At 25.7% G+C, this 13,004-nt stretch overlaps 1 protein-coding gene across 1 annotated transcript in view; it reads right to left on the bottom strand.

Annotated features, from left to right (window-relative positions):
• The window catches only part of LOC136072057 (WW domain-containing oxidoreductase-like), a 37,163-nt gene extending 27,298 nt beyond the window's left edge, over window positions 1–9,865 (bottom strand). The window contains exons 1-4 of the mRNA XM_065820138.1: window positions 9,709–9,865; window positions 5,897–5,961; window positions 4,859–4,916; window positions 4,284–4,453 (exon numbers count right to left, since the gene is read on the bottom strand). Coding sequence (XP_065676210.1) covers window positions 4,284–4,453; window positions 4,859–4,916; window positions 5,897–5,961; window positions 9,709–9,812 — 397 coding nt within the window. The 5' untranslated portion in view covers window positions 9,813–9,865. The remainder of the gene's footprint in view (window positions 1–4,283; window positions 4,454–4,858; window positions 4,917–5,896; window positions 5,962–9,708) is intronic.
• Window positions 9,866–13,004: the final 3,139 nt, after the last annotated feature.

Raw genomic sequence — 13,004 nt, 5'->3', positions numbered from 1 at the left:
AAGATAAAGAACTTTTTTCTTGCTACTTTGATTAGTTTAGTTATAATAGTTTAGTGAAATGAACCTGAATCCAGAAAAATTATCAACTGATTTATAAAGTTTTAAAATTGGCTTCCTTTTTGTTATATTTTCAATGCTGCTCTTTACATTTAAACAATCAAAAAGCATATCCATCATAAAGCAAATTTCTGTATACTTCTGGTAATAGCTAAATAAGATGATTCTGGTGGCATAATAAACAAAGTTCTGTGGATCCAGCTGTTTCTGGTAAAATAACAGGCAAATAACAGGCAAAAAACAGTTGGAAAGAGTTAAAACAATGTGCCTTTGTTCGCTTCTAAACTATATCTTTTTTATAACTATGGTTTTTCATAATAAAAAAAAACTCTTTTAACTTTGTCAAACAAACTTAACATTAAAATAAAAAAAAAAAACATTAGAATGCACTTTATGATGCATGCGGAATTTTTTTTTTTCTAAAATAAAGTCTTAGTAAATGAATTACAATAAAACATAATGTTCAATTAAATTAAATTTCATTCAATTAAATTCAATTTGATTGAAGATTGAGAGATGGTAATAGAATAATTTTCTTATTATAAAACGTTTCTCTGTGATTATGGCTTACAACTTTTTTGCTCCTTGTAATAAAACCTTTGTTTGTTTAATAATCATTCTCTAAGTGAAATGAAACAGTATCATTTTGTTTTTGTTTATATCTTTCCGTATCGAAAGAAAACATTGCAAACCTTGAACTTGTTACATGGTCTAGCATTCAAAATAAAACACTTAAAAACACTATTTATAAGCATGTATAGAGTTTTAGTAAAAGGTAAACTTTTTACTGATTTTGAATTTCATGTATCAATGCTTAAAGCTATTGAGGTAGATGTAGGAACTTAAAAAATTACAACAGAAAATCAGACTTAAATTTGGTAGAGCCATGGGGGATATATTTATAAGTGATCTAAGAAAAGATTTTTATAAAACAAGGTTTTTTATTATATCGTAGACAAAACTACAGATGTTAACAGATTAGAACAATGAGTACTACAAAATAAAAATAATGATGACATTAGATCACTGTTTGTTGAGGAAGAAGAATCTGTGGAAATCTCAAGTGATGAAAAATTTTATACATCAAGTAATAATAAGTATGACCAAGTATCCTTTGATGATTTTCCACTTATGGTTGGAATTACTACTGATGGAGCAAGTGTATTGACTGGTAAACATACAGGTTTACAAAGACAGATGAAAACTCTATGTAACAACTATATGAAGGGCTCACATTGCTTATCACATTGTTTGCAACTTGCAATTAAAGCAGCTGCAATGCTTTACCTGTACCCGCTGCAATTTCTAAATTTTGTGAGCAGATCTTTGATTTCATCATACATCCGCTGTAAATTCAATAGTTTATCAAAATGCATTAGAAACTTTACTTATAAAAGTAAAAGGTAAAGTTGTGTTTTTTTTTACTTTGCAAAAATAGTTATTTTAATAAAAGTTGTTTTTATGACACATATGCTCTATTTTAATCAGTTTTAATAACATCTTAATTGTATTTAAAAGTTTTATTAACATCTTCATTGCATTTAAAAGTTTTATTAACATCTTCATTGCATTTAAAAGTTTTATTCATATCTTCATCGCATTTAAAGCATTATTATTAGTTATTATATTATTCATATAAAATTTCAAAAAAGTTTTGAACGAAGGTTGCTTTTTTATTAAGCAAAAGCTAGTGTGATCTGCGTAAACTCAGTGGATAGTCTCTATTGAGCATAGCTATAATGCAGCTCAGAAGTCAAAACTATTTTACTTCAAAAAAAAACTTGAAGATACAACTTTTTGATCATCAGCTGTTTATCTTTAAGATGTATGTCAAGCAACAGCAATATTTTCCAAAGTAAGTTACATTTGATTAACTTAAATATAGTTATAAAAATACTTCATAAAATACTTACTATACTTCAACTAATCTATTTTTATAATTGTTTCAAACCTTTTTAAGGTTACACAGAAAAGAAATGTCACTGTTTTTGAAATAAAGTTTGTATTAAAGCAATCAATAGTCAATTTGGAAAGATTTCAAAATGACCCAGATTCTATAATTCCATGAGAAAAAACTTATAATTTTCTACAAAGTTAAGACGTATATAGACGTATATTCTCAAGTTATAGACGTATTTCTCAAAATATTTGTGTACCCATTGTTAAAACAATAAAGATCAATTTTCAAAGCCAATGTACTGATTTGCCAACTGTGTTAGATGGTATAGAGGATTAACTTTGTACTAAGAAGTGGAGAGCTGACCAATTCTTTCTAAATTACAATAAAAAAACATGCGAAACAGATGTTTTTAACACCAGTATCAATGTACTAGTTATTAATAAAGCTGTCAACAATCAACTAATATGCAAAGGTGTAAACCCTAGTGTTATTTTACCAGAGTGAATTTTTTTGAATGAACACATGATCAGCGTGGCCATGAACAACACAAAAAAACTTCCACCAAAATCTAGGGAAGAAATCAGTTCAAATATTAAACCCTAAAAAATTTTATAACATTTTTTTTTTTTTAATTCTAATAAATAAGAGATTTGCAGAGGTAGAGAATGGAATCAGGAGAGAGAAAATGGAGAAAACAATAAAGAGAAGCAATCTTAGCAGATGCTAATTCAGCAATCGATTGTATATATGGTTTCCATGAAAGGTCAGTAGTAAACAATAATCCAAGAAGATGTAAAGAAGAGGACTCAGTGAGAGTTTTTGATAATTGATTTCTTTTTTTGTCATAGTCCCAGTTCAGCATATGCAGAGCGTGGCTTCAGCTCATTGAAAAATGTAAAGAGCAGCAATAGAGCTACTGTACATAGCGAGTTACTCAGTTTGTAGCTTAGAATATATATTGATGACCAGACTTTAAAAAATTTGACCCTCAAGGACCAATTGAATACTAGCTTCCATGCTAAAATTTGGGATTGAATCGGTTATACCACAAAAAAAAAGACCATGGACAAAAATTAGGTTACATGGACAAAAATAAGCAATCAGCCTCAAATCAACGAAAGACTACTGTTAAAATATTTCATGACGATCTTTAAGAGCTGTATTTAAAGTTATTTCTTTACCGATATCTCTTTGTAACTGAAGATACTTAACAATAATTTTTTAACAGCTTATAACATTCCACTTTTTTTTACTTTTACTTTTACTTAAACCGTTTCTTATTAGTCATATTTTAGTAGTCAAACATTTAAATATTTTTTCTTCAATATTTAAACAACATTACCCGAGAAAAAATACCAGAAATAATTGATTATACCGACTACTGATTATCATAACGGATGACTCATATAAGAAGTAAAAAGTAATTCAGTCACCCACAGGTTGACCTGGAAAAAACCGTAGGGTAAACCCTTGTATAGCGATATAGTCAACATGGTTACTTTGTTGTTAGGGGTTGTTTTGAATAGAATATATTTTTGATTCACATTTTTATTTCCTTTCTAATTTGTAGTTATTTGAATGTCTAAAAATTCAGAGTTTAGCTTTTTATCTTTAATTTCTATAGCACTATGGCTTGGTGTTAATTATTTAATATTTTTCAACAAAAAATGGGACTAAAAAAATGGTTATATGAATACCATAGAATAAAATATATAAAACAGCATTAATATGCTAATCTAGACAACCAAAAAAAAAAAAAAAGTCAAACACATACCTGAGGTCAATTGGTGAAATAAAGTAAAATAATAATTTTTTTCAAAAGACCAAAAAAGCCATTTTTTTTTAAACTGAAAATGTTTTTGAGAGTACTAGGTACAAGAGTACATACTAAAAGAGTGAAAGCTCTATAGAATATAGACTCTTTTTACTCACAGTCATATATAGTTCTTGCAATAGTACTTGCAATATAGTACTTGTAGAAAGATAAGTATGGTAGAAATTGGGTACATTGTTATTACTGCCAAACCAAGCCTTAAACATAAGTATATATATAAGTATATGTGTCTTTGCATGTACTAAAGTTAATGTCTATCCCTATTCCAATATGATATCATCAATGTTTTATAAAGACTGATGTCAATAATATAAGTGGAGGTTAGTTCTGTTGTCTATATACTTTTATTTCATTAGATAGCAAACTTAGAACATAGTGTATAATGCTCTTAGTATTTATGCAATATATAACTTTATTTATTGTATAATTACAACTATAATTTATTGAACAAATTTAATTGCATAATCTAATTATATTACTTAAATAAGATACCTATGCCAGAGTTTGCCCCAGTTATAACAGCAGTAATTCCTCGCATGTCTCTTCCTCTGAGAACAACCATTGCTGAACTATAAGAATCGAACTTCATTGCAGCATTCTTTTTGTCAGACATTGAATAAGCAATTCGTGGATCAATGCAAGTAGTTCGATTTTCAATATGACTAAATATGTATAGTTCAACAGTAATAAAATTCAACAAAATAAAAACTTAATTTAAATCAAGTAAAATTATTTGTCTTATATTATTGTATCAACAACAGAAAAATTAAATCTAGAATTTTATCAAGTTTCAAAAAATGAACATGATATCTTTTTCATTTAACTAAAATAAAGTCATGTGATCAAGTTTAAAAGGCAAACCAAATTTTGGTTTGCCTTTTAAACCTTAAATAAGTTTTATTTATAACTCTTAATAAGTTTAATCCTAACAGCCAGGTTGTCAATAATTCAAAAATTAGTTGAGATTTTTCTTTCATTTTGCCTTTTACCATAATATATTTAAGTATTAATACAACTTTGTAACTAATTAATTTTTTATATATTAGTATAGTTAAAAAATAACTTACTTAATGAAGATAATTTTACCATCTTCTGTAGAGGCCTTGCTCCATCCAAAAGGAAGCTCTGTAAAAATATTAGATATCTAGATTAATTGATTAGATCTAGAAAAATTGATTAGATATCTAGATTAGAGAAAGTTATATAAGAAAGGTTTCCGCAGTTGAATACATTCTAAATGCAAATCACATAGACATAGCATTTTTGTGGAGAAGGATAGGGAAACATATTTTGTTTGATTTAGCTTACTAAATATTAATTTAATGATTAGATTAATTTAGATAGATGAAGATAAAATTTAGATAGATAAAGATTTATTTAATGTAAATTTGCTATTTACAGCTCTGCTAAAACAAAAGTAATATTTCAGTATGTTTAAAAATATGAGTTGAAATATACTGAAAAAAAAAGTTTAAAAATAAATAAAACAAAATAAAAACAAGTTTTCATTTAATCCTATGGAAAGTTAATAAGCTAATGAATGAATTTTAAAAATCTTTTGTGCAGATGAACTGGATGTACATAACAAAGAAAGTTACGTTCACCCAGTTCTTTCTCACATTGTTCCCAAAATAAAATAAATTAGATTTTATTACAAACATGTTTTGAAAATGTTTAACATTTAAATTAATAAAAATGATGAACATTTAAATTAATAAAAATGATCTTTTACGTGTCAAACTAGTCAATACTAATCAAAAATAAAAAATTATTATTATTATTTTTTTTTCATTTTACTCAAGTAAATAATAAATACAATAATTAATCTTGCACAGTCTAAAATTTAAACTTGATTTTTAAAACATAAACAATGGTTTTTAGTTTTCTAAACTAAATATATTACCTTTTTTTTTTGTTGTAAAAAATTTTACAAACCTGATATGAATATTTTGAATTAAATAATTTTAAAGAAATAAAACGTTTTTTAATCAAATTGAACTTTGTAAATTTGAAGAACTGAACAAACAGCAATGGAGGATCCGATAAAAAAAGTGCCCATCAACAATCAAAATTTATAATTAAAAAACAGTTTACATAAAAAGTACCTGGTGACAAGTATTTTTCTCTAGAATTTTTTGGATGCTTCCATTGCGTGGTTTTACTTTTATGACTAAATAGCAAAAAGTTTAATATTAACAGGTGTGACTATGAAGAAAAAGAAATATTAATATTATTAAGTGTAACAAAAACAAAATTTAATATCATTAATATTATGAAGCGCGACCATAAAAAAAACTATTTCATATTTCTTATGTCACATGTATGTATTTTAAAAGTAATCTAGTTTTTAAATTTTTTTTTATTAATTTAGAAAATATGTACTATCAAATAATTATAAATTTAATTTAATCCTAAATGAAATTAATAAGATAAACTTTATATTTTATTATTTAACTTCATTATTTATTTTGCAAAAAACTTAAGGAGTATGAACCAAACTTCATCTAGGCTTAATTTTAAAATTTGTTAAAAACATGCAAAAATTTTACATTTTTATTATTTTACATTGTTATTTTTCTTCGAAATTAAAACTAATAAGGGCAACATTTTTGTCCTTGTCTATATTTTGTCCATGTATTAATAACACTAAGGTAGCACTGGTATTCACAATGACAGATACAACTGTCATAAAAAAGAAGAAAACAAAATCAATAAAATCGTAAGAGAAGAGACATAAAATAAAAGGGTTTCTCCTTCCAGATTGAAAAAATTTTAAAATAAATTTTAAAATTTTTTCAATCTGGCTTATATTTATTGCAAAAAAATAATATAGCAAAAAAGACTTCTAATTGTTTAAATAAAATTTTAAAGTTTTGTCATTTTATAGATATATTATACAATATTGTTCCATATACTGCCTGCAAACGGTCTAAGATCTTATTAGTTCTGCAAATGACAGAACTAATAAGATCTTAGACCATTAAAAACTATATACATGGCCTTAGCTATAAAACGCTGATCTAAAAGTTAAGCTAAAAAAATTTTGTGCAGCGACATGAGTTCGTGGTAAAGTTTGCATTTATCTTACATTTTTAAATTAATTTTAATTATGGTGCATACAATTGCACAAAAAGATATAAAACTGGTACAGATCATTTCACGGATTAGAGTCTGTATTTATTACAATAGTAATAAATAAATAGTTTTAAAAAAATAACATAGTAAGTACTATATTTACTCTTTATTAGAATATATCCCATAAAAATATATTCTATATATTTTTAATAAAAGAAATTTTCAAAAAAAATTTAAATAAAATTTTATTTCAAGTGGGTTTTTTGCCACTAAGGGATGTCACATAGGCAAAAAAAGTTTGGCTTCAATGATTTACAAAAAAGCTGTGTCTATCATTTTTAATGGTGTAAGAAGAAGATGACCTAACTTTAGCAATCACCAATTATAATTTTAGCAATCAGCAATTTTAGCAATCAGAAATTATCAAGAAAGGGACAAATCTAAAATTTAGGTTTTAAATTTTCCGCCTAGATAAGTCAATATGTTTCATGTTTTTTCAATCTTGTCAATTTTTTAACAATAACTTTTGATATATATAATTTTTTGACAATAATATTTGATAATGCAATAAGATAAATACAAAAGTTCAAAACAAAACAACATGATCAAAAAAAAATGCAATTAATAGAAAAGTTTTCTTATATTACACACGATCCTGTATAAAATATTATATAAGTAGATTTTTTACATTTGCATATAACATACTTTTTTATATAAGCACAACTTTATTCCTATGCAATAAAGCTGCGCTTATATTTAGAGAACTCGCTTGAAAAAAGTTGATTAATTGCAATCAGTATAAGAGTTATAAAATGGCTTGTTTTTCAAGTACATACATAAATTCGATAGATCAGAGATTTAATGCCCAACCATTGGTGCCATTTTGCGAGGGTTCAAATTCACCTCTTAACACAAAATATTTTCAATTGCTCAATCTGGCCATATATATATATAGTAAAAATATAAATATAGCAAAAAAGACTTGTAATTGTTTAATTTAAGTTTTTTCTAGTTACAGGCTTTTCTTTCTTTTTTTTTTTTTTTTTGTCTCCGCAGCAGCACCTTTTCAAATGTCTTGATCCTTTTAGAACTTTTAGCTTTTTTAAAAATCCTTGCTTTGTTATTGTGTGCAATATCTTTATATATGTTATACAAAAATTATCTACAAAACTAGAGAGAGAGAGGTAGAGCGCTCGCTTCATAAGCGAGAGATTTGGAGTTCGATTCCCGCCACGCCCCTGGTAGTACCATGCTCAACTTGTTTCTCCGCACAGCGACCTTGTTCGTCAAGGTTTGTGTTTTGGAGTTATAGAGTTAAGAGAGGGTTATAACCACAAGTAGCCTCCTCATCTGTAGTGGCCTTCTCAACCTTGAGGAGGTGAATTATAAAAAAAAATCAAATAGATCAAATCCTAAGGAGATGTTGCAATTTTCAAAACCTTGATATATGTTTTAGTATGTTTTTAACATTACATAATTTGAAGTTTACTTAAGTTAGATATTTGCACATTTTCTTATAAAAAAATGTGCTGCAACTCTTTCTTTCCACTACCTCGGTTGCTATGGCTGCCAAGGGTTCCATGTCAAACAAAAGGAGCACTACTACTACTAAAACTATTAAGTTCGGGAATATATATATATATATATATATATATATATATATATATATATATATATATATATATATATATATATATATATATATATATATATACGTATATATATATATATCGAAGATATCAGTACAATTCTACAAAATAATAATACAAAAAGAAACAACAAAGAGAAACCAACAATTCTTTCAAACATAGCGGATAGTAAGAGTTAAGTTTGCATGAAAATGTGAAATTAAAGAAATTTACTGAAGCATTTGATGCAACATAGCCTACTGTCAATTTTACGAATGAAAATATCTAATGCTAAGAAGAGGTGCAACTGCTGACATCAAGAAAGCTTTAATGGATGCAATTGGTAAATACTACATCACTGATGTAGTACTTTCCAGATTGTTTTTTAACAAGAACGTTTATAAAAGAAGTTTAAGAAAGAAAGTTTATGGAAGGAATTTCTAAATGATATTCACTTAGACAACAGTGATTCAGAATCAATGGAAAATGAATATTGTCATAAAGCAAATATATATATTCAAATCAATCCTAAAACTTCTAACTAGGATTATTGAATAGAAGTTATAGAAGCAGAATAATTTTTAACAAAATAAAGTTAATTAATCAAATGGCCGTGGAAGTGGCGGACTACTAGATTTCACAGTGCTTACCCGCGCTCAACACTAGTGGTCATAAACTTTTCGAAAAAGTCAGCCAATTTCAATCCACTTTTAACACAGCTTTTGCAACTGTATCTGCTAGATTTGGTTATGTTCATATTTGTTGAACACAGTGGCAAATATAACATCGCCTGATGGGCTCATAGCAAATAGTAAACAATCAATTCTGCTGCATTTTATTTTCAATAGATTTTAAATTTTTGATGGCATTATAAGAAAAAAATTTGAACTTTTTGTTAAAACAAATTTTATTAATTTTAGTTTTGTTAGATAAACTCAGAGGTTAAAACCTGCTAATTAATTGCTTTTATGTACAAAACCATTAAAAATTATTTAAAATACAAACATAAATCTGGAGCTCAAAAGAGAAAACTTAAAAACGAAATAGGATCAAAAGTATCTCTTGGTAGTCAATCAATAACCAAATTTTTCCGATATTGAAACAAAGAGTCTTCTAATGGTAAAACTGAGGATTCCAGAAAGCATAACTTTAGCTAATTATAATGTTGAATAAAAAATAATGTTGTTAAATAAAAAATTGATTTTTATACTTACTCGACATAATAAACTCTTCCAGAATCTGTAACTCTCATTTCCCAACCACAAGGCAACTCATCTTCTGAATCTGTAAACAAATCTTCAAATTCTCCCATATTCATGCTATTATCACATTTTTTAAATTAAAGAAAATAGACTAAACTCAATAACTTTAACTTTTTTTAACAATAAATTTATCTTTTTAAAATTATTTTCCTTCCCAAAGCCAAGAGGGCTACAACAGTTGAGGAGGTTACTTTTTTATGGTTATAACTCTCTCTGTACTGAAAAACAGAAACTTTGTTGAACAAGGCTGCTGCACAGAGAAAAAAAGTTAAGAATAGTACTACCAGGGATATGGCGGTGATCAAACTCAAAACTTCTTGTAAAACATTTTGGGTTACATGAACCCAAAAAAATAAAATATTTATTTATTTGTTTACTTTTTATAGAATTATTTGGTACGAAAGTAAATAAGTTAATTATACACTTACTCAAATCAAGTAACATAAAAAATAAAAAGTCAAATTTTTTTCAAATATCAAAAAAATTTAAAAAGATATTTTTTTAAAGGAAACTACAATAATGGTAAAAATTTAGTGTAAAATGTTTGTCTGTCCAGACATAACCAAAAAAGATAAAAATTAATTGACAACATTTCTTAAAACAAGTATCAGTTGCTACAAAATGTAGCAATTGTCTTTTATTTTTATTATTTTGATAATAAGATTTTAATAACATAGTATTTATGTTTGAAGTTTAAAATTGGGGCTACTTGAACCCAAATGTCACTGTAGCAGCTAATGTTTGAAAATGATTAAATTTGTTTTTCATTTAACATAAAAACCCCAAAATGTAATGTATTTAAAAGGAGTTGATATACCTGTTATTTTAACTACGTTTTGAATACTTGTTAGGTTATAAAATGTATACCCAAATAATGTTGATGGTTGGTTAAAGCTATTGTTATACAATAGAATTAGCCGTTCCAGCATTAAGAGAGCTCTTCGAAAACAACGCCTTACTATCACAAAGAAACATGCAGGGCATCCAGCTGTCTTCACACCTGAAGAAGAACAGTCATTTAGTGATCACTTGAATAAAGATTCAACTTTGGCTACCCACTGACCTCATTTGATCTTCAAATTTTTGTGAAATCCTATCTAGATCGTTTAGGGAGTGATGTTCAATGTTTCAATGAAAATCTCCCAGGTGTTGAATTGGTAAAAGCCTTTATAAGAAGACATCATCAGCTATCCAAGAGATTTGCCACAAACATCAAATATGTATCAAATTTGGGTCCAAGTATGACGTATGACGGTATATATATATATATATATATATATATATATATATATATATATATATATATATATATATATATATATATATATATATATATATATATATACTAATACATATATATATATTTATACATATATACTAATAAATATATATATATATATACTAATACATATATATATATACTAATACATATATATACATATATATATATATACTAATACACATATATATATATATATATATATATATATATATATATATATATATATATATATATATATATATATATATATATATATATATATATATATATACATGTACATATATATATATATACATGTATATATATATATATATATATAAATATATATATATATATAAATATATATATACATGTATATATTTCAACAATAGATTTCTGATGAATCTTTGTTGATGAAACACAATGTCAAATGGAAAAAAATTTTTGTTAAGTGATTTTCTACTAATATATAATTGCTCTGTTCTTTTAAGAACATTGAGCACTCTATTGTGTAGAATACTTTTTAAAGTTGTTTATATATATATATATATATATATATATATATATATATATATATATATATATATATATATATATATATATATATATATATATATATATAAATATATATATATAAATATATATATATATATATATATATATATATATATATATATATATATAATATATATGTATGTATGTATGTATGTATGTATGTATGTATGTATGTATGTATGTATGTATGTATGTATGTATGTATGTATGTATGTATGTATGTATGTATATATATATATATATAAACTTGAAATATGATATTTAATCAAATAAATTCGAAAATAGTCAGAACAGTGAAACAAATAGAAAATCCAGTAATTCTTTTTTCTCACAACGTTTTTATTAAAAACAATATAATTACCAAACAAAACTACCAATACAAAATATTTTATATATATATTTTAAAACTATTAGCACTAGAGGCCTTTCAAATAATCATCAGTAGTGCTGTTTTTAGTATTATACAAGATATTTGTATTAAAAACAAAAATAACTTAATTTTTATATTGTTGCTATGGGTAACTATTGATTGTGAAAGATTGAATTGTAATTATATACAGGAAATATCAATTAAATCATGTTTTTGATTGTGCAAATGCTTTTAATATGATAACAAAAAACTTTCGTTGTTAAGCTCAAGAAAGAGGAAAAGTTGGAAAAAAGGTTTAATTACACTTTCGTGGGCACGTTGACAAGTATAAACATGGTTGTCAAATCAATCAGTTGATAAGCCAGTTCTGCAATTAGAAATATGTCCGTTTATACGTAATCTTAAATTATTAGTTTTACTAATATATGTTTGTTTTTTGCATGTTAAACATTTTAGGTAATAGATTACATTTTTGCTGTTGCATGTGATGTGACTTTTCACGTTCCAAATGGTTCCGTTAGATGTTTTAAACTTATCTACTTCTTGAAGGTATAGTTTGCAAATTTTGCACCGAATATCTTTGCATTTGAATATGCCGATCTTCTTACTAGTTACTTCAATATTTGAAGAAGTAAGTCTTCTTAGTAAGTTAGGAGGTTGTTTAAAAGCTAATACCGGGTGAATATTAGAAAAAACATTTTTAATTCTTTCATTATAAGATACTTTGAGCAAATGGTTAGCTTCTCTTATAAAAGGTTGGCAATTGAGATTACTATAGAATGTTGTCACTAAAGGAACTATTTCTTTAGATTCCTTTTTTGGTGCTGGTCCTTGTAGTTTTGCATTATGGAATGCTTTTTCAATAATTTCATCAGGGTATTCGCAATCTTTTAGCCATGTCTTTAGTTTGATTAGGCGCAATTTTTCGATTTCATAATTAGATGTAAAAACAATTATTCTTTTAGCTAAATTATAAGGAATATTCTTTTTAATGTGAAATGGATGATGACTGTTTCTTACATCATTGAAAAACCTAGATGATGAAGTATCAAATTTTATCAC

The sequence above is a fragment of the Hydra vulgaris genome, chromosome 15 (assembly GCF_038396675.1).
Source record: "Hydra vulgaris chromosome 15, alternate assembly HydraT2T_AEP".
Lineage (NCBI taxonomy): Eukaryota > Metazoa > Cnidaria > Hydrozoa > Anthoathecata > Hydridae > Hydra > Hydra vulgaris.
The sequence above is the reverse complement of the archived record's forward strand: the minus strand, read 5'-3'. Positions and strand labels throughout refer to the sequence as shown.